The following is a 27983-nucleotide window of genomic DNA, read 5'->3' on the forward strand; positions in this document are numbered from 1 at the left end:
CAAATGGAAAGCTGAGACATGATGTGTGACAATAGATAGGACACTTGAATTTGGGACCACCCTCAAGGAAAGCTGGTTGAACAAACATCGGGAGACAGAAATCACGGCGCAGTACCCTGGCCAGGTTCTGAGGCAACAAACCACACTGGGTGCTGGCCCACGCCTCAGCTGCCCTCTCTTCTAGGGCCTCCCCCAGGGGATTCTCTTGGCTGACTGTAAGCAGAAGAGCAGGAAACAGAAGAAGCCTCCAGGCGTGCCACGCACACCGCTGGCTGGAGACAACGTGAAGCCGACTCCGCACCCCTCCCCTGGGCAGCAGCCACAGCCACTGGCCAAGTGCAGGAGTCGAGGGTAGACTCAGTCGTTTCCCCCAGCTCTGAGCAGCTCAGATGCACCCACCAGCTGATGGTCCATCAACTGTCCTACCATACAGTAAGTGGCCCTGGGCTCCTACAAACTCACCCCTATAAGTACCAGCCTATGTTGGAAGCATGTCTCATCTTTCTCTCTTGTTTTCACTGTGCAGGCGAAAGTTACAGTTCACAGAAGCCTGGGTCTGAATTCTGCTATGTAAAAGCTGACTCACTGATGGGCTTGTGAGATAGACCCGGAGTCTAGGGTTTCCATGTCTTAATGATGGGACCTAATACAATGAGCTCTCTGTATCCCTGCACTGTTATTTCACCACTGATGCTGATCTTCAATGTCAAACACAGCCCACTCCTCATCTCCCTTCCTCTTTCTGTTCTGAGACCCCGGGAATCATCATTTCCTGAGGTCTACATGGTATGGAACGTTATCTCAAGGAGAATTCTGATCCAGAGAAATCAAGTCATTGTTTCCTTGTAAAGGGAGGATGTGTTAGGCAAGAGCAGACGAGGACAGGGAAATCTGTGCCCTAATTCCCGACACCAGCTCCATCTCAGGAACAAGGCCCTCCCTGCTATCGACACTTATCCTAAGAAATGGGTGGACGTACACGCTGGGGTTTTGTCTGCACCAAGGGAAAAACAATACACGCTTTTGTTGTTGAAACTCATGTCTTGCTTTGATTAGAAATTCCAGGGTCATTAGAAATTAAAGCATTCTCCATCTGGTCTCCACCACCTCACTCAAAGCTGAAGAGGGAGGTGGAAGGACAAGTTCTCAGGAGGAAAGTGTACCGAGTGACGACACACTTACCATGGACTTGGAGACTCTGGAAAGCCCTGGACCAGGAATGAGACGCATGTTCCTCTTAGATTTGGGGGAAAGGGTGCTCAATTCACAACCACAACATGGGTAAAAGGAACCAGGACCAAAAATAACTGCTGTGGGGTAATAACTCCCAGTGCAAACTGGGAGAGGTCAGTGCCCAGGCTCAATACAGACATCGTTTTTCTAAAAACTTTTTAAAAATAACCGAGGCTGTCAATCTAAACTGTGGACTGTGGATACTGGAGAAAGGTACCCGTCCTCTGTGGCAGGTTTTCAAGTTCATCAACAACCGAGAGTTAGGAATGCTTGGGTGATGGGGAGGAATGTCAAGGCAGGCCCCCCCACAAGTAAATTGAGTAAGGATGGGAATTTTGCTAAGACTGATGGAATGATTCGTGCCTTTCTCTTAACATTGCGGAACTTCCTACTATAACTTAAACCAAACCAAACCAAAAAAAAAAAAAAAAGCCATGGGGTTGGGCCTGCCTTATCCTTCATGTATGTAATATATATAACACCACCGGCACCCACAATCCTATATCCTTTCTGTGAGGTGGTCTGTACTCAAGACAGCCCCACAGAGCCCAGTTAAAGATGCTGTCATGTGGCCAGTGAGTGATACAGCTCTCAGGAACTCCAAGTCCAGTTTTATATTCTGCATCCAGAACAGGGCCACTTGGGTTTCTTATATTTTTCCTTATTTTCCATGGTAGAAAAAGAAGCTTTATCTTGATTATTTTTTCTAAACCTGAACTCTAGGTCTGTCTTTCAAAAAGAGGTCCATTGAAATTGGCAATCATTGTTTAATGAAAAAGCCAACAGAGTTAATAACTTCTGATAATCTAGGCTGGGATATGGCAGGGTTGCTCATAGCCACCTGTCACTGGGCCAAATGCTGGCACAGAATGAGGGACAAGTAAGGGGGTGAGACTACAGGCAATGGCTTTTTCAATGACAAAAGACATTTAAATTTCTATACATTCCAATAAGGTGATGGTTGGCTATTGGCTTCTTTAAATCTAAGGAACATAAAGTAAACTCACCTTGAAAATTTGCTGGGACCTTCACCATCTTCATCCTCAAAGTCCATTCTGAAAAGTCAAGACCACAAGTGAGCACTCAGTATAGGTAGAACATTTAACTGGGAGCATGAGCTGCTGGTACAGAGGTGGCTTTACTCAGTCAGATTGCTGTCCAATAGTCCCAACCCTTGGGAGTGCAAAAAACAATTTCTCTACACTCATCAAACAGGTTTGAGATAAGAAAAGGCAAAATGAAAGGTCTTCAGTACCAGCACTATTAATTATATGGTTGGGAACTTGTGCAAAAGTGCAGAAGCATTGGCTCATCCCCCTAGAGCCCTGCACAGGCTGCAGATGGATTGCCTGGGCTGTGTCCACGTCTCCACCATCTTTGGGGATACCTGCTCCCCCCTACATCATTTATTCCACAGTGAGACTTCCTTTTTCACTTTATTTTGTGGTATCTTAGACTAAAAAAGCTCATGGGATCAGGGCTGGACCAGTGGCACAGTGGTTAAGTTTGTGCACTCTGCTTCGGTGGCCTGGGGTTTGCAGGTTTGGATCTGGGGCACAGACCTACGCACCACTTATCAAACCATGCTGTGGCAGGCGTCCCACATACAAAATAGAGGAAGATTGGCCCAGACGTTAGCTCAGAGCCAATCTTGCCAATATTCCTCAGCAAAAAGAGGAAGATTGGCACAGATGTTAGTTCAGGGCTAATCTTCCTCACCAAAAAAAAAAAAAAAGCAAGCTCACGGGGTTTTGAAAACAGCAAGTTTTAAGGGTGATGAAGTGATTATGAGGAAAAGAAGACAAATTACTGGTTGCTATGTGAGAACCTGGATGGTCTCAACGAGTCAAAGAGAAAAGGGCATTTAAGGCCATCATCCTATAAAGTCCAGGTCCAAATAAATGGATGTGGAGGGAGAAATAGTTGTTTGGGGCCTAAGCTACTCCAAGTGTCTGTCTGCTTGTCGAAACTCACCAAGTAAACACTCAGATTCCCACTTTACTGGGCCTCTTAGTGTAAACATGACACAAAAAGTCTTGGTAGATATTTGCTTAACTAGCACCCCAAACTCTCCTTCTCAAAAAACCAATCTTCTCTAATGTCAATTAACATCACCTCTGAAGACATCAGGGCAGTGGGGGTACTTAATTAGCACAATGTGTACCCAGAATCTTCGGGAACAAAATAAGAAATAGTACAGATGTCTTGGCTCTCCTGGACATTCGGGGGAGCGGGGATCCATGGGGAAGAACGTCTCAGAGCCCCTGCATTCCCCGTCTTGTTCTTAGTGTGACGGACGGACTAAGTGAGGCACAGTCCCATTGACTCCACGCAGAAGGGAGACCAGCCTGCCTGGCAGCCAGGCCGAGGAGCCCTTGTCGGAGCAGCTCTGCACAAGAACAGAGTGTGAGCTGAGAGCACAGCCACAGACATCACGGCTGCTGGCCTTGCAGGGAATGCAATCCCCATCCCAGCTCAGAGGGCGGGGCTCGGGGGAGGCACAGGACCCAGACAGCCAGGAGGCCGCCAGGTTGCAGAGGAAGAGCCTGCCCTGCACGAGCACGTGAGAGCCCCCAATGGGATAAATCACATTCTCTGGGCCTTCGTGTAAGACGGGGTCTCGGGACTGGGACGAGATAGGGCGAATGAATATTTTCTTCTTTAAAGTGGTGTCATTTGTTTGCTTTTGTTTTGTTTTATGTGCAGAGCGGCGAGAGTTCTAATCTGGGCATTAGTCTGTGTGGGACGACCTGTGAGATCCACTGCCAGTTCTGCGTCCCTGATTTGCAGACACAGGGCTGCACTGCCCGCTGGGAGTAAAAGAACAGAAGGAGTAGACAACGGGGAGATGACAGTCATGATGACAAAAACACCTGCGCACAGAGAGAAGGGGGAGGGCGGGGAGGAGGCAAGAAGAAAGGGGAGTAGAGTTAAAAGACACAGACACACCGCTAGGAGACACAGACAGGCACCCTTACAATGCAGTTTGGGCAACCAGGCACCAGGCAGCAGCTGCAGAGTTGTCTATGTGGCAGGAAAATGGGGGCTGAATGCATGACTTTCTAAATGAAGAAAAGCCATCAATAGTCTGCATAATCACTAAGCTATCACTTCATCTTCCTCAAAAATTACATCTGGGACATAACACCAAATATACTGCCACCATACCTCTGGATGTTCTCCAGAGCCACAGAACCACACTGCCACCCAGTGTTCATCACGGGAAAGAGCAACTTCGTTGTTGGCATGAAGATTACTTAACACCCCGGGCTGTCAAAACCACTTCAGTGTTAAGAAAAAGAAATCACATTTTCAAAATTACAATGGATTTATGCAAGCATTTAGCAAAACCTCAAGTGGGTGTGAGATGTACAGTTATCTTTAAAATGTCCTTTAGCTCAAGTTGATATGAGGGTGATAATCGGACTCCTGTAAGAGGCAATTTATTAGTCAGTCCTCTATCCTCACGATCTTTTGTGTCTTTAGGGTGATCGATCATCCTGATTTTCCCGGACTGAGGGGATACCTGGGATACAGGACTTCAGTGCTAAAACCAGGAAAGTCCCAGGGGAACCAGGATGGTCGGTCGCCCTAGTTTTTGTAAAGACAGTCTGTTCTTTACCCAGCCCCTTGTGGAGCAGACAAGAGGGGAAGTGAGCCATACGGTAAATGGTCCCCCCTTGGGCTGGGTCAACCCAGTCAAGCAGAGGGTATAAGAATGGGACGGCCCTGCTCTGATAGCAGAGTTTTCTGAAGTCCGCTGGCAACTCGAGGACCAGAATTTGTCTGTGAAAAATTAGGGACCACGAAACTGCCTCCCCACCTGTGCATGTGTGTGGTCACACGTGGGCAGCAATCAGATTCAGTAATTCAGAAAGGCATGAAGTGGGAGGGGGTGAACCCAGGGGAAAAATCGGGACAGAAACGATTTTCAAATCCTCAGGATAACACACCTGACCCCAAAAGTTGCTCACCAGCAACACAGAAAAAATGTACCTCCTGAGGACATGAGGATCCGTCAGAGCAGCCTCACCAGGACCTGCCTTTTGGGTCTTCTGTCACTACTTCAATTCTCTACTTTAAATATGACTGCAATAGCTACGCTTATTTCTCCTGCTATAAAAACTCTAAGGAAAGCATCCTTTGTTTGTTACATCTTTTATATGTCTCTATTATACTGAAGCATCTGGATAATAAAGGAAAGAAATCAAAATATGATTTCCAAGTCCTATTGTATTCACTTTAAAGAATTCGGTACAAGAAGTGGATGATATAAGAGTCTTCACAAGGTGGGCTGAAAAGGCATTTTACTGTTTTACCTCACTTGCCTGTCAATAAATGTGAGTTCTTACCTCGATAAAAAGCCATGAAAGGCATTTCTGAGCTTGCATGAGTTCAGAGTGATATGAATCTCCCTAACAGTGATTGAGTAATAATAATCCACATCATGGAATATGAGTCATCAAACAGAATTCACTTACGCTCTTCTGAGAAAAGGTAAAAGGCTGTGCCAACGGGGCTGGTCTTTGAGTGGCAGGAGCCACCCTGGGCCAGCCTGCAGACGGTGCTAACAAGAAGTGACAGGGGTGCTGGCAACTGCACTTCCCTCAGAGCCTGGACCAGCCAGTCGGCCGAGGCCACAGCCATGCTAGTGCATAAATGCTAACCAAGTGCAACATCTGCTTATGGACACACTCTTCGTTTGACCACATTCTAGCAGTCTTGAGGCTACGTGGAGGCAGGCGCTGGCCTGTTGGCTGCATAAAATTTGGAAATCGTTTTCTTGATATTTTAGAAGCCCAGCATTTGACTCCAAGGCAGGGAGGACTGGTACATCTCTGCCCTCAACCTCTACCCTCTGCCTTCAAGAAGGGCTGGCTTGGGGGTGGGCACAGAGCCTGTCTAATCGTGCTGCTCCCCCCAACTTTAGAACCACTGAATGTGCCCTGTGGAAGCCCCCACCGCTTCCCACCCCGTCAGGGTGGTCTCCATGAAAATGCGGTTCAGGGACACATGTGGAATCACTTTTCAAGGAATCTGAAACTCCTGAACCTTCACCTTCTGTCCCAACTGCTAGCAGAGCACGCAGCTTCCCGGGGAAGGTAGTGAGGGAAGTGGCAAGAACACTCAGCCCGAAAGATCAACAGTGCTGGCCAGGCATGCGGCCAGGAGGATCTGAAACCGGCGAGGGGTCAGGTCTACTTGGCTTTGAAACACTAGGGCGGGATGGGTGGTTATCCTGGGCGTTTGGGACACCTCCTCCACCAGAATAACCAGGTCAGAGTGGGAAGACCTGGGCAAGGAATAGGGAGTGGGAGGAAGGTCCTGCCTCTTGCTGTTTCCCCCTCCCGCCACCCCCATCCCTTCGCTCTCCTCCTCCCTCCCTCCTGTGTCTCTCTGACTGGGCCCCACACTCGTGGAGAGAAGGAGGCAGAAGAACACCATGCCGGTGACGGGGAGAGCAAGGGCGACGCACCCTGGTCCAGGAGGGGACCCTGCTGTGGGCTACCTGTCTTCTCACGAGTGTGACTGCCATCAGGGTCTCCTTTGTACTTAGCTAAGCGTTTAGGCTGTGGTCAGAGGAGTGTTATCAAGAGGTTCTAGAGCAGCAGTGGCCTCAATCACAGAATTTCAGCAAAATATGTAAAAATACCAGATGCAAGAATTACTATGGAGATGGCCCTGTAAAAATGGAGGTTTCCTTTCTTAGACACAGAGGATAAATCCCGAGGTCATTGGAGTTCAGCAGAAGGAACCGTGGTGTGCTTGCTCCCCACCTCCGACAGGAAGCAGGCAAGTGGGCTCCAAGAATGAGGACAATGGCTGACCCACCTCTGGGGGAAGACAAGGGCACTGATCGTCTTCAAGGGCCCACGCTGTCACCTGCACCGTCGGGTAGTGTATCAGCAGTTACTGTTCCTCCTCCTTAATCTCTCATTTCTCTTGATGTTTTGCTTCCTTGACTCTAAGTGGAACTGAACCCTTGGCTCTCTCAGCCCGCTCAGAGTCTCCATCTGCCTCCAATGCCATGCTGTGTGTGTGATCTGACAGGGAAAGGGAGAGCTTGGAGGACTTCAGAAGGGAGTCTGAGTCCAGGGTCCAGTCATCAGCTTGGAGAGCAAGCGGAGAGCAGGGTCTGGATCAGGCTGGGGTCAGGAACAAGGAGGCCAAAGAGGAAAGGAGGCTCAGCTTACCACAGCCCAGCCCTGAGCAGAGCACAGACCCGCACACCCTGCATTAGGGTCGGCAGAAGTTCCCCAGCACAGAGTGGGCTTCTGGTCCTGTAAATACTGGGTTGGGCCTCAGTGTCTCTGCCTGCACGTGGCCCTGACCCAGCCCACGGCCTCCACCAGAGTCCTGTGCTGGCCTCTTTTTAGAAAGGACGAGGCAAGCAATGGGTCTCTGTCCCCAGGGAATGGACGTTAGGGAGCATAGACACTTAAAATAATTTTAAAAGTTCAGGAATCTTTTTAAAAAATCAGTAAGTGGATATGTTGACAGCACGGGCATTCCTTTAGCAACCCAGACTACACTGAGCTTAGCACCTCGTTAGCAAGAAGAGCAGTTAAGATAGGAGGGCTCTGTTTGCAGTCAGCCTCAGAGGCCAGCCACATCTACATTACAAAGTTGCTCTGAGGAGTTTTGCCCCAGGCACCAACCTCTGCTCCTGATAGCTCTGCTGGTCTGGCTGTGAAGATGGTGGTAGCTGTGATGGAGAACTGGCTGTGATGGAGAACTGGCTGCACTGGAGCCTTGGCAGTGAGCACACTGAATCAGGGGAAGGTGGCGTAACCACTGAGCTCAGTTTATCAGCCTTTTCAACTCTTGCAATAATCATCAGAATCTTAGTCCCTCCTTTAAAGACTGCACTGCACACACAACAGTCTTTCTACAATCTAAAATTATAATGCTGAATATGCTTTTTCATCCTACCCACACTCCATTCCAGCTCCTGAAACATATCTGCCCCCTCTACCCCTTGAAGAATCACACTGGTCTAGAAGAAAATCTCAGGTTTAGATGCGGGACCACTTACACCTGAGCCCACCCCGCAGGCCTTGGGCTGTGAGAAGTACGTCCTGCCATCACTGGATACTTGTATTCCTGGGAGCCCTGTGTTATCAGAAATTGCATTAACAGGACAGATTGATTCCACTTCATGAGAAACTTTATCAACTATTCCATTGAAAAGAAAATCGATTCAATAGGGGAAAGGGGTTGGGTGATATACTGAGTCTGAAAACATCAGTGACTTTTTCCTGCAGGGATTTTTGTTGGTTGGTTTGTTTTCAGATCTATGCACAGCTACAGACACTGTGCATCATAAGGAGATGCAGTTTTTGGTTTCATCAACTCAAGAGCGATGGTCTTTCTGGTCCTACCAGAACTCATCACTATAACAACTTTACGCACAGGGCAGCATACAATGCAAGCTGTCCAGCCTTTAGCTCCTGGGCTAGAGAAAATCATTGGAAAAGAATTCCTGCACACCACCCAGAAAGACTGGCAGCCCGAAGAAAGGTGGTAGGGAGCTCAGCTCTGCAGTGCTGCCCTCTGGCTGGCAAGCTCAAGCCGGGGATGGGTGAGCCCGCCCCACCCCGCTACCCCCGCCACCCCCCTGCCCCTTGAAGAGATGGCCTGAGCACGGCACAGCAGGATCCCAGAGCATGTTCCAACCACAAGAACAAGCAAACAGAAGGCCCCAGCTGGGTGCCGAGGCCCAAAACACTTAGAGGCAAATCACACGCATAGTTAGGGATCTCGTCAAATCTAAACAGGATGCAAACTGCGGAGCTTTATTCTCTAGGAGGAGGAGGGACGACATTTTCCTAACAGGTCAAGAGTGTTGCTCGACATGTATTAGGCCCAATTCCTGGAAACGCTGAGGTAGCTTACCCAGAACGCCGCTTTCCTCCACGGGCAGGCATGGCCCCTGCCATCCTCACCTGGCCACTGGCTGCCATGGGGGCAACAGGCAATGTCACTGATCCAGGGATGTCTGAAGCCATTTCTGGAATTCAGCAAAGATGAGAGGTTTTGTCAATGCCAGAAATGCCCAGGAACAAGCAAGAAAATTGTCCGATGGTACCGAAAGCATCGCCTGGGAGGAGAACCTAATGACCTGGGTCTTGGGGCTGCCCTGCCATCAGCAGCTGCCTGACTCAGGTGAGCCCTGCCCCATCTGGGCTCTGCCTTCCTCCTCTGAAACAGGATATCCCTGGCAGTACACCCGTATTTAGTTTAGGGGGTAACAATGAGCGCAGCTTAGCAGCTTTTGTAAGGGACTCCTGTCTCCTGGTCACCTGGAAGCAGGTACGATGCCCAGGAACCTAGGCACATGGCCAAAGCCTGACAGAAAGAACCACTGCTGGTACCCAATACTGGTAGCCCACACGGACAAAACCCACCGAGAGTCAAGAGAGTCGACCCCCTGTGGCAGGGGCTGCCAATGTTCTGCTCTCACCCTGGGCATTTGTGTTTAAGCAGAAAGGCTATTCCCCACCCTAAAATTGGACTCAGAGCCCTGAATATAGAGCCCTGCATGGCCCCTCCATTCATGATGAGAACAGTGAAGTCCAGGGCCTTAAAAGCATCAACTCCGGCTGCACAGTGAGCCAGTGACAGCACCAGTCTGAGGTACCCTGACCCTCCACAGCCAGGCGTTTCCAGGAATAAGTACGGATTTAAAGAACAGGAAGGTCTGTTACTAGATGAGAGGGCCTTTCCTGGGCATCGTTATCATACATATTATTTCTTATAAGCTAGATACTTTGGGAAGCTTGTTAAGGCAATATTAAGCATCCCTAACTTCAGAGAAACTACACAGTTGACAAGTTTCTCCTTCCCACTTTATGGAGGGCTCCTGAACTCAGGTACCCTTTCCTCAGATCATTAAAAGGCAAGATCAATATTCAAGTGGCCTCACTGAGTCTGTTTATTGTTCTTGAGAATGACTCCACAGTGCTTGCCTTTCTCAGCTCAGCTCTTATCTGGGGCAGAAGGGAAGCAACAGTCTACAAAGACATATTTCAAAGTGACAGTTTGGGATAAATACGGGAATCTGGGAACAAATGCCCAGGGATGTCGGTGGTGCTCAGACGGTGTAGGTTTCTGCTCTCTGCCTCCTTCCAGAAACCTGGGAGGCATTTGACAGCTGACCCACGGTTACGTTCAAAGACACTGTGTTTAATAAACACATTCTAAGCTCAACTCGAACTATTCCACTCAAATTTCTGAAGAAGAACTTTACAATACTAATAAACAAAATCTTAATTTAGCTACTCCACTATCTTCACAAAAATTTGAGAGCTATTACAGTTTTTTTTTAAGCAAGGTACACATTAAAAAGTAGTGGGAAAAAATCCCTTTCTTAAAGTAATCCTCTCCCCTTTAGACAATTACTGTGCTGGATTTGTGATGGCTAAATAGTATTAACAGTGATGACCTCATAACCTTATCACCTGCCCGCGTCTGATAAGAAATCTGTATTTTTTCTGAAATAAAGGTTAAGGCATGTTAAGTCCCAAAATTAAGGGGTAAATCACTGGTAGCACAAACACGGGTGGCAACAGAAGTCACTACCTCCCAAATGTGCCCCACAGAATATCAAGTCCTTAAGATTCTGCAAGAAAAAGTGTTCCGTGGTCCAACAAGTTAGGGAAAAACCACACACTTATCCCCCTCCTTGGAGATTCCAATGTCCACTAAAACAAACTGAGGAAGTTTGTCTAACTTTGACCAACCTGGCATATCATAAAGGGCTCTAATTGTGGAAAGTTTTAAAATTTATTATCTGCACAGCTGATGTTTCATGTGACACTAGTTTAAGTATTTTAAAGCCAACTACTTCACCCCCACCTTTGAGATGAGGAAATGTCAGGCTGGAAGAGACCTCAGCCACCGTGTGCAAACCTAGAAAGGTCCACCCCTTCCCCGTCCCAATTACCCCCTGCTCGGAGTGGGACAGCAGAGGAAGGAGAGTGACAAATGGAAGGCAATGTATAGTCAGGAAAAAACCATACTCGTCCAATTTTATTTTGGGAAAACAAAAATATCAATTGTTTTTGTAATACAAGTTACAGAAAGTAAAGTTCAACAAAACCTTGGCTGTGGGGCAAGGGTTGAGGAATACTTCAAGTATAGTCCTTTCCTCCAAGACGGACGAGGGAAGCAAGGAAAAAGGGCTTAAGTGACTTGCACAGGTGCCAAGAGTTGACCAGGGGCCAGGCCGGGGCAGGCCCAGTCTTGTTGTCTCGTCAGCATCTTACGCTGCTCCTCTGGCTGTTTCCTATGGTTAAGTTTCATCTGCCCAGCAAAAGGGCCCGCTTTGTGAGGGCAGGCCTACAACCAGCCTGCCTCCACCAGACCCCACTGAGTATATCCTGGTGCCCTCCAAGCTTGGTGTGAGATGACAGGTGGACACAAGCAGTTTCTACTATGGAGAAACTGTACACTTCATAAAGGTGATGTGGCGGATATACTGAGAGAGCTACAGTCTTCACATGTGATGTGCATGTATCAGAAAGCCAGTGCACTATGGGATAAGGGGAGGAGAGCAAGCCAGACTTATATGCAAAAGCATCAACACAATTTGAAAATGAGAGGCTCATATGCCTCCCCAACAATGGGGGCCACACAAGCAATAACAGAAAGACGGCAGTTCACCATCTGCGACGGCAGCAGGAAGCATCCCTGAAGATGCCTGACTCATTCCAGCCCTATTTCTTCTTTTGTAAACTGCATTTGTACATCTTGTGCCCATTTCTCTACTGAGATTCAGAGTTTCTTTCTTATCTATTTGACCCATTTCTTTTTATAACAAAGATAGGAGAGCTTTGTCACATTTTCTGAAAATACAATATTTTTCAAATCTGTTGCTTGCTTTTCAAGTTGAAAGAATTTTTAATACTAGAGAAAGCCTTACGGGGTCGAGTTTTAAGATGATGTATTGGTCAGCTCAGGCTGCCATAACAAAATACCATAGACTAGGTGGCTTAAACAACAGAAATCTATTTTCTCACAGTATTGGGGCTGGGAAATCCAAGATCAAGGTGCCAGCCAATTCAGATCCTGGCGAGAATCCTCTTCCTGGCTTGTAGACAGCCATCTTCTCTCTGTGTCCTCACATTTCCTCTTCTTATAAGGCCATCAAGCCTAGGGCACTACTCTAAAACCTCATTTAACCTTAATTACCTCTTTAAAGGTTTATCTCCAAATACAGTCACATTGGGGGTTAGGGCTTCAACATATGAATTTGGGGAGACATAATGCAGTCCATAGCAGAAGAAAAGATCAATGGCCTCAACTTCACTCATTCAGGAGTCCTTCCTTTTCTCCATAAAGTTTTCTTTGATGGCCGCTCCCTCCTATCTTTTATTTCTACATAAAAAGGTGTCTGGGGGCTGGCCCGGTGGCGCAAGTGGTTAGGTGCCCATGCTCTGCTGCGGCGGCCCGGGGTTTTCCGGTTCGTATCCCAGGCGCGCACCGACGCACTGCTTGTTAAGCCATGCTGTGGCGGCGTCCATTATAAAGTGGAGGAAGATGGGCACGGATGTTAGCCCAGGGCCAGTCTTCCTCAGCAAAAAAGAGTAGGATTGGCATTGGATGTTAGCTCAGGGCTGGTTCTCCTCACAAAAAAAAAAAAAAGTGTCTGTTTCTAGAATATCTATTTCTTCATCAATTATCTAGTTATCTATACTTGTTCTGTGCTGCCCCATGGCAACATATTTAGTGATAAAAGTTTCTCTCACTACTCCTAGCTTTCAGAATCATCTTTGTTCTTCTTTCTGGCTTATTCTTCCATTCAAATTTTAGAATAATTTGATTAAGATATAAAATTTAACCTCTCTTGGGAATTAACTCTATTATCTTGAACCTATAAATTAATTTTGGGGAAAAGTGACATTTTTGAAATATTTAGAATTTTCACCCAAAAATTGACATATGCCTATGATTTACTCAAAACTTCCTTTTTATTTTTTTATTTTTATTCATTTTTTGTGAGGAAGATTAGCCCTGAGCTAACATCTGATGCCAATCCTCCTCTTTTTGCTGAGGAAGACTGGCCCTGGGCTAACATCCATTCCCATCTTCCTCTACTTTATATGGGACGCTGCCACAGCACGGCTCCACAAGTGGTGCGTCAGTCCACACCCAGGATCTGAACTCGCGAACTCAGGGCCACTGAAGCAGAGTATGCAAACTTAACTGCTATGCCACCAGGCTGGCCCCCAAAACTTCTTTTTAGCTCAATAAAGTTTTTCATTTTCATCACATAAGTTCCCAAAATTTCTCATTCAGCTTATTTGGAGGTGCTGCAAGTTGTTATGATGATGTGGTATTGTGTCGTGAGTTATGATCATTGCTACTTTCCCAGATTACTTTCTGACTGGTTAGTAGCAATGAAGATAATTGTGCTGCAACAACTTTGTCATCAGTGATGTCAAGTGATTTGACCAGCAGGTTAGGTAGGTCTTTGCCCTCCCCTCCCTTGCTGTTCTGTGTATTATCCTTTCAAAATTTACATGCCTGGTTGAAGAGTTTCTACGGCCATTATCATGTGTCCTGACATTTCACCAATTTTTTTTATTTGTTCTAATAATTTTTCATTAATTATTCTGAATTTTCTAAGTTTACAAATCCTATGCATGATAAATAATGATACTATTTTCTCATTTTTCAAATAGTTAAATGTTTAATTTCTTTTTCATGTCTTATTTCATTGGCCAGAAATTCCACAACGATCTTCAGTAATAATGATCTATAATTGCGTAACAGAAAGAGCATGGGGTTTGCAGTCAAACACTTCTTAGCAATAACAGTGCTGGGGTACTCTAGGTCAAAATGTCATAATAACCTGCTTTGAAGGGTCATTTTAAAAATTAAACATAATGTACGTAAGGAGCCTAACATGGTGCCTAGGGGGGACAACCACTCAAGCAACAATAATTAAAATTATGATTCTGGCAATGGTAAGCAACTTCACTTGGGCATTGAATTTAATTGGAATTACTTGTTGTCTTAAGACAGATATCCTCTATGATGTCGAAGACGTCTACTCCTATCCCTATTTTTTTAAAGTTTCTTTAAGGAACAGATGTCTCATTTAATGCCATTTTGGTAATTAAAATAGTGTTTTAGATACCAAATAAACCAAATGGAAGATGCAATCAATGAGACTAAAATTCACTTTAAAGGTTAAACTTTTCTCTAATATCTTTTAGGAGGCACTCTTAATACATTCTAACAAAAATATAAAAAACAGGTCTCTCTCCTCTGAAATCTGTGTCCACATCCACCAGTGTGATCAGCTGCAGCCTTCCTTACAAAAGCGACTACCAGCTCCCCAAATCTGGGAACTTTTCTATAGGACTCAAATAAAAGCGAGCTAAGCTCCTGGGACATCCACCCAGGAAAGGTGGCCGGAGGAAGGTCCCTCACCAGGTCAGAGGTGAGAGTCTCCAAGGCAGGGCCTCATATCAAATGGAGTAGAGAAGTCTCCACATTTAGGTGGCAGGCAGCCCTGAAAGCACGTTGTTGATTTGCTCCAGAGTTTCTGAATTTCACTGTGAAATGAAGAAAAGTAGACGCTGACTACTGAACCGTGCAGAGAAGAAGTCACCTCAGATGTCTCCCAGTGACCAGGTGGCCACGGTCACACTCTGCCTGGGGGCGTACAAGAACCCAGCTTTTCTGGAGGACAACTCGGCAGTATGTATCAAGAGACATTAAATTACCTGTGTATCACCAGAGGGTCCTAGGAGGGATGTGTGTGTCTGTGTGTGTGTGTACTTATTATACACACAGAAAAAGAGAAAAAGGCTGGAAGGCAGAAAGAAGTACACCAAGGTGTTAAACTTGGCTATTTCTGTGATGATAATTATAGGTGGGTTTTATTTTTTTCTAAAAGCTCATTCTGTTTTTGAATGTACTAGGTTTTTTTCCAATGAACATGTGTTGATTTAATGTTAACCTAATGATGTGTTAATTTAATGATCACAGACAGAATAATAAATATTTTTAAGCTTTTCATGTGGAAGACACAGTAGAAAGCAAATATAGCTGGAGAACTAGAAGCCATGACTCAATGAGATAAAGGAAGGGGAACCCTTTTTCATAACAAGAGTGTCCAACAATAGAATGGATTGGCTTAATAATAATGATACAAATCTTATATAAAATATTTAAAATATTTTTGTATAAAAATAATAAGATTTATGTTGGGTGCTATGTTCTGAGCTCTTCACACGTGCTTTAGATCCACCCTATGAGATCGGTAAAAAGTCAACCCATTTAGCAGATGAGGGAACTTGGGCCGAGAGAGGTCAGTGCCATGCCCCGGGCCCAGGGCTGGTGAAGTGGCCGAACGCACTCCCCCTGGAGGGCCTCCCCCCTCACGGCCCCTCCTGGTGCCTAGGCAGAAGTGAGGTGGCCAGTAGACCCGTCCCTGGGGCAACAAGACGTCCTAACAGCGAAATTTTCAATCACAGGCCCAGACGGAAGCTGTATGCCATGCAGGAAATGCTCATGCTTTGCAGCCGCTCCATCTAGCTGCGGGGTCATGGCCAAGTTGCTTATCCTCCCTAAGCTTCAGATCCCTCCTCTGTAAAATAAGGAAAACACCTACATCGCTCACAGTTATTGTGGAGATTAAGGAAGATCACTTATTTAAGATGCCTGGCAGAAGTCATTTTCCTTTTCCCATTTTACTCTCCCCTAAGAAAAGAATGTTTTCTAAGGCAGACATTTTGTGTGTGTGTGTGTGTGTGTGTGTGTGTGTGTATGTGTGTATTTTTACATAACCCTTAAGCAAACAAATGAACCTCTCTGTGCCTCAGTCTTCTGTCTATAAAATGGGCACAAGAACAGTAAGTACGTCATGAGGCTGTTTTGAGGACTAAGGAAGCTGGCGTCTGTGAAGCACTTAGAATGATGCCTGGCACATAATATGCACATTTAAGTCTTTGTTAAATTACACACACACACGTAGACACAAAACTCACAATCATTTTCTTACTGTAAGGAATTAAGTTGCTGCTGTGATTTTACTTTTATGGCTCTGTCTCACAGGAGTGCAGGAGAGGTGACAGAGGGCACAGTAGTGGGTGTGGCCACACAAAGACTCTCCCGATTCCTCAGCAGCTCCTCTGCATAAAACCTTCAGGGGGCGATGCTGCTGCAAAGGGATGCAAAGAGGAGCTGCTCCAACCCCAGGCACCTGAGACCTGGTTCTCTGCCTGTGCCAACCTCATGCTGCCGCCAAACGCAGAGTCCCGCCTTGAAACCAGCTGGCAGGCCAGCCAGTATCACAGGGAGGGGTCAGCAGACAGGCCCCGAGTGTGCTGACCTCCCCTAACCTCCACCGCCCACCCATGTCCCCACAGGGTTTCTCACACACACACACACACACACACACACACACAGGCACACACTCCGCCCTGGACGTGACATGGACACAGCTCCTTCCTCACTGACAACATGCTCTCACTGCACTGAGAGCTTCACCTGAGCAGGTGCACATGCACCTGTCCCAGCCCTGGGACCCCATAGCCTCACACTGCCTTCAGAGGGTTGACACAGGCCAGCAAGCCTGAAATCCTGGACAAGTCATCCATCCCCTCTCAATCCAGTTCCCTTTGGACAACCCAAGCAGACACTGGCAAGGAGTTCAGCAGAAAGGAGAGCAAAGGCCACTACGCTCACCTTGATTTTCCATGTAGTTGAGGGCTGACCACACAAATAGGAGAGGCTAGTGCAGCTTGGAGATGTGAACACATTCTACCAATGAGAATGCCACATAACAAAATTCAAGTCAATCTTAAAAACAGACTTTGCCACGTGTGGCAAAGTCATCTGCTCCCCTTCAGGCCTCACCTTGAGGCCTCCTCACCTCCCATTCTCCCTTCAATCCTCCGTGGTCAGACCTTCGACCCCGTCACCCCACTAGAGAGCTGCCATCATCACAGGGCCATCTGGTGAAGGCAAACAGCCACTTGTCTGCCCCTGCACACCTTCTCTGTGGGATGCAGCTCCCTGCTTCCTCATCTTGAGCATCTCCCCTGGGTTTCCAGGCACCACATCCCCTTCCTCCCGCCTCACAGGCCTCTCCTTCTCAGTCTCCTTTGCCAGCTCCCCCTGCTTCCCAGACCTCAAGCTTCCTCTTCTCCATCTATTCTCTCCCCAGATGACCTCATCCAGGCACTTGGCATCAATACCATTTCTTTGCTGATGATTCCCAAATCCAGTCATCAAGTCCTGCTGTTACCCCCAAAGATCTCTCCAACCTCTCATTCTGCTGCTGGCCAACCTCAGGACCTCTCTTGGTCCCCCTGCACCAACTCTTTCCTCTCCCATTCATCGTCCACACGGAAGCCAGATCTGACCAGCACAGCCCTTGCTCATGTCCTCTAGCAGCCTTCTTTGCTCTCAGCACAAACGTGGAGTTCCCTGCCTTGATCAGTCAGTTCTTGTGTGGTCAGGCTACTGCCCACCTCTCCTGCCCACCTCTTCAGCTCTGGCCACACTGCCCTATCAGTTTCTTGAACACATCATGTTTCCTCCCACCTCAGGGACTTTGCACACGCTATGTCATGTGGCAAGAAAGTCCTTTTCCCTCTCTCCACCAAGTTAACTCTTAACAGTCTTTCAGATTCAGCTCAAACATCACTTTCCCAAGGAAGCCTGTCCCTGGCCAGTCCCTTCCCCACCCAGTCTAGGTCAGGTCCCTGGTGATCCATTCTTATTGTACCTGTACTTCTCCTGTGAATGGAGGAAGGTCACAGCAGTCCAGGTGAAGGATGACAGGCCTGAATGATGGAGCCGCAAAGAGGGCACTCAGGAGGAAAGAGATGATGTCAATGCCTCAAAATACACAATGTGTCACCGTCAGAGCCCAGTAAGGGAAGCTTCTAAAAAGCTTTGGTCACCTAATCCTCCTACAATCCTACACATGGGGCAAAAAATTTCTGGAGGAGGAAGAAAAATATGGTTGGGTCGGCTGCATACTTACATCTACCACGCCATATACTTGGTACCTGGGGACTCTGCAGCAAAGCGCAGGCACGAGCATCCACACGTTCCTCCCTCTATTTATTCAGAGGGCCGTGTGCTAAATAGGGGTTTGGTTCTAGTTCTGGCTGCATCACTGTATGACTCTGTTTCTCCATTTATTCTCCAACTAAGAAATGGGGTTAATCAGGACACTCCTTCCTTTTGCAGAGGTGGCTGTAAGAAAAGAGGGCCTTGGGCCGGCCCCGTGGCTTAGCGGTTAAGTGCACGTGCTCCGCTGCTGGCGGCCCGGGTTCGGATCCCAGGCGTGCACAGACGTACCGCGTCTCCGGCCATGCTGAGGCCGCGTCCCACATACAGCAACTAGAAGGATGTGCAGCTATGACATACAACTATCTACTGGGGCCTTGGGGGAAAAAATAAATAAATAAAGTTATAAAAAAAAAAAAAAGAAAAGAGGGCCTTGTTTCAATTATAAGCAGCATTTCCAAAGCTCTTATTTTGAGCCAGGAGCTGTGGCAAAAGCTGGAGAGGCAGAGATGAAAGGACCCCATCCTGCCTCCGACAGGTTCAGTCTTGAGTGTGATGGGACACGGAGCTGGGGAATTTGACACTAAGGGTGGTGTGCTGCGTGACAGACTGGACACTGAGTTGTGGGAACAACTGGGAGGATCTCAGAAGGCTTCCTGGAGGTCACCCTATGCTAGTCGGGCAACGGACAGCAGCAATGCTTTGGGGTGAATGAAGCATAGCATAAAAGGTGCCCTTTTCCTAAATGCCTTCCTTCGATTGCTCCAGGATTTCTGGCAGACTCCTTCATCCCTTTGAGAGGAGTGTCCTCTTGTCCACGTCCAGTGTCTGGAGCTTTCTGGCCTTTTACCCCAACTGCAACACCCCACAAGATGTGGAATTATTCCCCCACCTCAAAGATGAGCCTTGTGTGTAGATGTCTGCTCAGGGTCCCTATCATAACCAATGACAAACGCACAAATAGACAGAAACAGCTCTATTCCACAGCCGTCCAACCCCACACCCAAATATTCCCCCAGGAAACGTTGTTTCCTGTTACCTACAGGGGCGAGGAGACCGCCTGCCCCGAGACAGAGTTGCAATGAGATTTTCAGCTCATTGTAACATCAGTACAAACTAAAGATTTTGAAAGCTTCTTCGTAACACAGAAAACATATCTGGCTTATGATGCAGCATCTAGCCAAAGACTATTCCACATTTCAAATGCAGACACATTGAGTAGAATTCCTGTAATACAGCATAGGCAGCGAAAACCTGGGAAAAAATGTGAAACTTGAGAGCATTACAGATTGAAAGGAACATGAGGAAATAAAAAAGCATTTTGTCCCCCCTACTATTTCATGTGAATCTACATCAGCAAAATATCTCCTGATCTTCACATTGGAAAAAAAATTAATTACATGCAAACGTTCACAATACAACAACACATAACATTTGAATGAGCATTTAAATAAACAAAACCAAAAGGGTCTCTCCATGGGTGGGAGGGGACTGGGGAGGGAGAGCTAACCAAAGAAAAACGCTCTCCTCAATTTTTCTCTCTCTCAGAACAATTCTTTCCACAGAAAGCCCGTCAAATATCACAGTCCTACCTTTTCAGAAGGATCAAACAAAGACCTTTCTTCCTTGCTACCAATACCTTCTTGGGAGAATCTGTTATTCGTGTAGAAGAAATGTCAGAAACCTCTGGGAGGGAATGAGTTGCATTTGTATTCTGCTCAGAAAATGTCATCGCAGATCTGTTTACCTTAACTGTGGACCATGATTCAGCCGTGACAACTGTCTTGCATACTGATCAATTTATTTGCAGCAAAATTTCTAATGTTAACTGCTTAGGTTCTGAAAAACCGGTGACTCAGATTTCTTGTGCAACCACAACATCCATTTGAAATGCCTAGATTGTTATCAAAACATTTCAGGGAGAGATCAAAAAGGATCCCTCCCGACACGCAAGTGAGGGAGGGTCCCTTCCCTTCTGGAAGGAATGCAGGGCACACGATTCCCAATGGACCTCCAAGGGATGGGATTTTTGTAGCACAATGTACAGAAAAATCATCAGACTGAGAGCCAGAAGCCTGTACTCCAGGTCCTTGCTAGACTTTGACCAGCTGTGTATCTTCTTTAAGGCAGCTCTCATCCAACAGGCAGGCTGGGTGGGGTCCCTGCAGCGGGGCAGGAGGTGGCCGATGTGGGAAGAGATGGCTGATGGACCCAGGAAAGGAGAAAGAGGCCAGGTCCTGCCTCTGCCAGCTGGGGCCTCCAGCCTGGATGCTGAGCCCTGGCTGTGTGCTTGAGTCACTCCCAGCAGGCTGGCAGGTTTGGCATTAGGGAACTGGAAGTAGTCCCAAGGCAGCCTGGGGAGATGCCCTCCCACCTCAGCTAACAGTGCTGGCTTAGGCAGAGCCACAGCTCCCAGGCCCAAGCAGGCACGTGCTGTGCCCTCTGGAATGTAGGCACCGCACCAAGAGCCCACGAGGGTGTCAGCACCCGTATTCCCACGAGTGTCCACACCCACCGTGCTGGCTGAAGTCCCAGCATCCCTGCCCTAGACTTTATAAAAAGGGTGAAAAACAGACCTAGCAAGAAGATGGGCAACCAGTAATTCCAACAGAAGAGAGGTAGGGAGGTTACTGTTGAGGTTATGATTCTGGAGCAAGACAACAAGGGCAAACTCCACACACAACCTGGCCCCACTCTGTGAGATGACAAACAAGGGCCCGCATGTCTAACCACAACGGGACATCCACTCACGACTTGTCTCAGGCTTCAGTCAAGTCCAACAGCCAGAGACCATCAGCCACGCGAAAGACAGGCCAGAACACCTGGATGGAAGTCTCGGGGTCTGTCAGCGGACAGGCTGCCCCAAGAAGGTCGTACTGGGAACCTCAGCTAAAACCAGGCTGTGGTCCACCAAGGCCTGAGTCTTCAAGATCAGGAGCTCAATGCAGCAGGATAGACCTCACAGGAGAAAGTGTGGGTGTGGGCTGATGCGGGGAGCTTGGAAGGGGGGCTGTGATTCTCAAGATTCAAAAATACAACGGAGGCCCATGGGATGGTGGAGTTCAAATGCCACATAAGGAGAACCTGCTGATGAGACAAAACTTGTCCGCTTGAAGGAAAGTCCTCGAGGCAGGAGGAGAGATGAAACTGTCTTCAAACATGTGAGAACCTTCCTGTATAAAAGGGGAGAGGTCAGCTCTTGATTACTGCAGAGGCCTGGGCCTTGGCCCAGGATATGAAGGGAAAGGAGGAAAATGAATGATTCAGATATGCATCTGAATGCATTGACTATCCAAATACAGCTTGAAGTTGAACAGAAACTGAATGAACTAAAATGTCTGACATCAAGAGAAAAGCTAATAAATTATGAAATAGCCACACAAACAAAAATCACTCAGCCAATAAATATCATGATTTCAAAGAATAATGTTACAGGAAAATACTAAGGGTAAATTAACAGAGTAAGATACAAAATCTTACATGCAAACATACATTTGCCAGGGATCCATCAAAGTTCAGCTTCAGCTGCAATATTTGCCCCAATCCCACTGCTTGGCCTTGGCTTCTGAATGAATGCTTGGCCTTTGAAAGGACAACCAGTGGAATACCTACTTCAAGATCACTTCTGGCACCCCTGAACTCGTGCATGATCATGACCACATGATCACACAGGTCACCATAGTATCTATATCTACAGCGTATCAACACCAACACCATGCACAAGGCACGCCACATGAACTTACTGTTCACGTCTGAATATTTACTTTCAAATGTAAATATGCATTCTAGATGAACTAAGATTGAAAATCTCCCTGTATGTATGACAAATGTTTCAATTCTCCCAGTCAGATGGTTTATACATATAAATGTATTATTGCAGGAGTAAAATGTGTGACAATCCAGCCATTTGATGAAGCTATTAATTTTATGTGCAAAACCAATTAGTGAGAACTCTCAAATATTTAAATGTAAAAAGAAATGGGGAAATAATAAAAATATTAAGAGAGAATGCATTAGCTTGCTACCTTTAGGAAGACGGTTATATCTTTTTTGAACCAAGATATGTACCATAAAAAATAATACAAAGCAGAATAAAAGAGATTATCAGAGTATGTTGTAATTAATATCTTTGTGGAATTGTTTGGTATACCAGCCTTCATAACAATAAACAACCTTTAGAATTTAAAAATTTTTTTATTTGTGTTTAGGCCATTCATCTTTCAAGGAAAAGTCTTATTTAGAAGTTTTCATATCTTTACAAGGATGAATTAATAACCAACTTTGTCAGCTTTGCTCCTCAAAAACGTAGAAGGGAGGAAACCTTCAAAACCAAGTACATCCAGATGATCTATAGTAAATCATTAGCAATCCAGAAACAATTAAGAAGACAAAGACAAGAAGGAAATGTTAGGGAAATGGGAAGTACCCCCAACATAGCTTGTTCCTCCACCAAACGCAGTTGGAAACGAATGTCTCTTCAGTGTCACCAGTTGCAGCATGGTGAGCACGAGGGGCGATCCAGCAGTGGGCACTGCCCAGATACAGTGGTTTCCAATCTAGAGGTCAAACTGTTACAGTGTGACTACTACTAACAAATAATAATAAAGTACTAGCCAAACCCATTTCTCTTAAAATGTAGATTTTCATTCAGTGATGGTCATAGTCAGCCTCAGCCTCAATCACAGCCAAACGTTGAGTTTGATGCTCAGCAATTCAGCATTAATCCAACTGATTTAATTCAATGCACCTCCAACGCATGTACATACAGTAGAGAGAGACTCGAGGGGTGTGTGTGTGTGTGTGTCTTGAGGTAAATACACTAAAAAGGGAACAAAACTAATATCTGAGTGGTAAGATTACATATGATTTTTATTTCCCACTTTTTCATTTTCTATCATCTCTAAGTTTTTAAAACATAGAACACAATACTCCTATGTTTCAGATACAATAGAAGTGATTGAACTGTAAGTAAAGGAGCAGACCCAGGATGTTGGAGTCCGTGGGCAGGCTGCTTGGGAACCCAGATACGGAGCTAGGGGAGTGGAGCAGAAGCCAGCAGTGGTGAAATCGTGTAGCCACCTACAGCTGAGCCAGCTCACCCTAGAGGGAAGGGAAAGTGGTGGTGGAGGGGAGAGGGCACGATCTGAAGATGAAGTATCTCCTGAGTTCCACAAAGGCGCCAGTGCTGAGCAGGCTCATTAACCCTCACAGCAAGGCTGGGAGAGAAGCATCATTATCCCCGTTCCCAAGTGTGATAATATTTAGTATTTTCTAATTGGAACAGTAGTAAATGTACACGAGAAACAATCTGAAATATTCAGGAAAGTGTAAAGAATGAGGAGACAAGGCCAGACAAGAGGAGAGGAGACAAAATAGGATAACGGAGATGGAGAAGGTGAGACTCTAGCAAAGAAATATTGGAAAGTTAGTCATTCAAGGTGGAGGAGACACTGCCACCAGCTCAGAAGTGGGGGCAAGAGATAACAGTCGCCAGAAGAACATGTGCGTGCCTCCTGGGAGCCACCCTGGGCCTCTCCTCCTCGTCTCATAACGTCTTGGTGCTCCTGGGCAATGGTGGCAGAGGCTCACTTCCCTCCACAGAGAGGGGACCAGTTACCCCACCATTTAGAAACCGACCTGGTCGTGAACTCCTCATGGCCTTCCCTTCCTCTAACACTTACCCAGCACTTACTAGCTACCAGGCACAGTGTTAGGCCCTGAACATACAAAAAGGAAAGATGGAGCCTAGAAGATCAGGGAGGAAGGACCAGCAAACAGCCAAGGACAAGTGGCTGTGTGAAAGCAACACAACAGGTAAGTTCAGAGAGCTGTGTAAGGGAACTGGAGGTGCCAGCCAGCCCAAACTCAGAGTGGCAGCGAGCAGGAAGAGTCCAGAAGTCTGCAGGCGGTGAGCTGGTGGGTTCGTGGTGAACACCGTTTAACCAGTAAGCAACAGACAAGTCAGTCAGACATGAGACTCCTGGATATTGTGGCCTCATCAGTTGTCATCCCAACATGGACACCTCTGAAGGACAGTGGGACAAAAACTAACCCTGACAGCATGCAGCTGTGTGCAGACGGCCTGGGCCACAGCAGGAAGCCGGCCCTGCCACAAGAGAAGGGGCCACCACTTCTGGTGCAAGGACCCACATAAATCAGGAAGCAGACACAATCCCCACCAGGACTGAAGGAAAACCCACAAAAAGCCTTGCTGAAGTTAACACTTTTCTACCTCGGCTAACCTGAGCTCCTGGTCCCATCCCTTAAGGAACTCCACTCTCCTGCTCCTATACATCTGCTCTCTCTTCTCCCCCTCTTTCTGCTTTCCTCCTCCATCCCACTCTGCTTTCCCCGCCCTCCTCTGTCCCCCTGCTCCATGCACTGGCCCCCGCTTCTGCGCCCCTTCCTTCTCGAACCCTCATAGTCAATTTCTTCTGGATCCCTCCCTCCAACCCTTGCTTTCTGGTCCCACTTCTTCGCCCCTGTGACATCTCTGATTTCTGCTCATCTTGCCTCACCCTGACACAAAGGCACAAGTGAGCACACATGCACACCTTCCCTAAACTTTCTCTCTCTGAGGTCCCTCTGCCCCGATTGTGCCCCTCTGGACTTGGTCCAGCTTCGTTTTCAGGTGCAGGCATGGGCTACTGCTTGACTCTGCATGAAGGTCAATGTCAGTGAGGCCAGCTGTGCATCAGTAAGTACAGCAGAGGGGGGCGATTTGCGATTCTCACCTCCATGGATACCAAGTTACTCTGCTTACCGGGGGAGGAGGAAGCTTCTCGTTTAGGAAATCTCATGAAACCATAACAAAAATATACGCACCCTTCTCATTCTTTAAATGTAATTCTTTCTATAAAATGCCCTTCCTGAAGAAGAAAAAAAAAAAACATGTGAATACACCCCCTGTCTGTACAACAAATTGAATAAGGAAATTACAAATCCTTCCATAGATAGAAAATCCCCCTTAAACAGTTTTCTGAAACAAAGTGGTTTCCTTACTATATCCCTTAATGCATGTATTCGTCCATCATCTGACAAATACGTTTTGTGTTCAGTTTTAAATTTATTTAAAATTATTTAAATTTATATCTACAAATATAAAATATGCAAAATAGTAAAAATATTTACATGCAAGGCATTAAAATCTGTTTTCTTTTCAAAGTGATTCAGGTATCATTTTTGTGCTCTTTGGTACTATAAACCAAACGGGATTTGTCCCCCATGGCCAGTTCCTCTGGGACCCCAATACTTGAAAGGAGCAGTGGGTGAGCTCCCGGAGAGGGAGGAAGCTGCTGGGGTTCCCTAGTCCCATGGGAACCTTGGCTGTAGAGGTCTCAGGGATCCTGAGACCACACCCTCGGGTTGTAGATGAGGACCGGGGCTCCGGGGCTCACATCATTTTGTTTCTCAGAGGCTCTGAGCCAAGCAGGAAGTCCCCTTCAGTCTGGCCCATCTAAGCTAGAGGTCGGCACACTTTTTCTGTGAAGGGTCAGAGAATAGACATTTTAGGTTTTGCACGTCACAGGGCCTCTGTGGCAAGTACTCATCTCTGCGGTTCTGGTACAAAAGCCACTATAGATGGTATATAAATGAATGGGTTTGGCTGTGTGCCAATTTATGAACACTGAAATTTGATTTTCATATAATTTTCACATGTCATGAGATATTATTCTTTCGTGGGTTTTTTTTCCCCTAATCATTTAAAAACTTAAAAATCATTCTTAGCTTGCGGCCCAGGCAAAAATAGGAGGAAGGCCAGATGTGGTCCACCAGACATAATTTGCCAACCTCTGGCTTAAGCAGATAAGCCCAAGCATCCTGCCCAAGAAGACCCCAGGAGGAGCTGAGAAATATTCTCCCTCTAAGTCAGCTGACTGGCGCTCAAGGCATTGTCTGCCCACCGTGCCCAGCAGGTGCAGGTATTCGTATTTCATCAGAGTCCACACTCTACAGGAGTAGTAGTTGGATGGGAAACAGATGTTGCATTTTTACCTATTGAGAAAAACCCCCCAATCTTTGAGGCTGAACTCTCAGGAGAGAGTGTCATTCGTTCTCCACCAAGTCAAACCTTCACAAGGTGTGTGGTCAGTTTCATCAGGGCATCTGAGGAGGGGGCAGAGGATGCACACCTGGGCTTGTCCCAGAGGCAGAGGATGAGGAAAGGCCCAGGCAGAGATCTCGGCATGGCTGGTCATTTTAGAGAGCTGCTTCCACTGCTTGGCCTCCTGCTAGATGTTCCCCACCCAGGAGGCCACCCAAGCATGCCCAGCATGGGGTGATGTCTTGGCAGGGCTTCAGCTGCCAGGTGATCTTGGAAGAAGTATTGGAGATGCAAAGCCCACCCTCGGCACCAAGATGGAGGGACCTGGTAGACACCTAGGAGCTGCCGACAGCTGTGCTGAAAGAAGTGGAGGCAAATAAAAAAAGGCTGTAGAGACTTGCAGGGACAGCTGGATGAGCAGGAATAACAGCTGGGGAGGCTGAGAAAACTGCTGCACAGGATGCAAAGACAGGGGCCTTGCAACAAGAAATAGGAGTCTTCTATCCCAGTGGAAAAGACACAGGGGAGAGGACAAGGGAAGAACAAACGACACAGAGGAATTGGGGCTGGCCTGTAAGAACCGCCACTCAAGCTGCTTCAGTCTGTCCCCACCCACACCCTGCCATGGACTCACCCCGGGGCCAGGGCAGGATCAAAGCGGGCAGGGCCTCCTCTGTGCCCTCTTCAGGATCCTGAACGGAAGCCTCCTGCTACTGGAGAAAGGGCAAGGATTTCAAAGGGGAGTGGCTGGCTGGAAGAGGGCCTTGGGAAAGGCTGCCTGGCGTGGGGGTCGGAGCGGCTGGATCTGGTCCTGCCATGACCAGGACGTGGGCAAGAGCAAGGGCCATAAATACTCCATCCAACCACTGTCACAGTCCTGTTGTTCTCAGCAACCCACCTGCACGAAGAGAGCCAGAGCCTCTAGAAGAAGAACACGCGGAGAAGACAGAAGGACCTGCTGATCACAAGGCCCAAGGCGCTGACTTCACAGGGACAGTTTGGGGTCTGAGTTCTGGTTTTGTTGTTGCCCTTGTCCGGGGGGATGGGGTGGTGGTGGCAGGTGACTGGTTTTCCTTTAGAAAAATTCCACTGTGTCGGTTCTCCTGACTGATGCCAAGTGCCCCATGGGGGGATCATGATAGTGGATTCTGGTGAAGGATATAAATGAAGATGGGCAGAGTGACAGCTGGTGGGAAAAGTCCCCTAGGGCAGTCTGGGGAGGAAAAATGTGTGATTCATCACTGTGCACACACCACCCAGAATAGGGCCCAGCACAGAGCAGGTGCAGACTGAGATCACAGGTGGTTGACTAGGGAAAGGTGAGCAGTATTTCCTTTGCACTTCAGTGCCCACCATGGGCCTGTACAGGCTGTCCAACTGCTTTCAAGTTTCTTGGGGGAGGGCATGGAGGATTATGGCCCTTCATTCCCAATTCTGATTATTTCTCTGTGTCACTAAAGCAAAAGAGACTATCAGAGCAGAGAAAAACCGCAAAGTCATGACCAACACCCTTGAAGGATCAGGCAAATCCCAGCCCATCAGAGACACAAGGAGGAGAGTATGAAGAAGCCAGGGCGAAGAGCCTGAAGCTATTTACATGTCAAACTGAGGTTGGACAGCCGGCATCTACAGTCCCTCTGGGCTCCGTCTCCTTTGGGATTGTTCTTCC

The 27983-nt window shown here is 47.1% G+C and overlaps 1 protein-coding gene across 2 annotated transcripts in view; it reads right to left on the reverse strand.

The window, feature by feature from the left end:
- Positions 1 to 27983, reverse strand: part of ARNT2 (aryl hydrocarbon receptor nuclear translocator 2) — a 179399-nt gene that overhangs the window by 127139 nt on the left and 24277 nt on the right. For both annotated transcript variants that reach the window (XM_087429057.1, XM_087429056.1), the window contains exons 2-3: positions 9130 to 9244; positions 2241 to 2288 (exon numbers count right to left, since the gene is read on the reverse strand). In XM_087429057.1, the coding sequence (XP_087285183.1) occupies positions 2241 to 2288; positions 9130 to 9244 (163 nt within the window). The remainder of the gene's footprint in view (positions 1 to 2240; positions 2289 to 9129; positions 9245 to 27983) is intronic.

The sequence above is a fragment of the Ceratotherium simum genome, chromosome 3, assembly GCF_057802395.1.
Source record: "Ceratotherium simum simum isolate JZ-2026a chromosome 3, ASM5780239v1, whole genome shotgun sequence".
Lineage (NCBI taxonomy): Eukaryota > Metazoa > Chordata > Mammalia > Perissodactyla > Rhinocerotidae > Ceratotherium > Ceratotherium simum.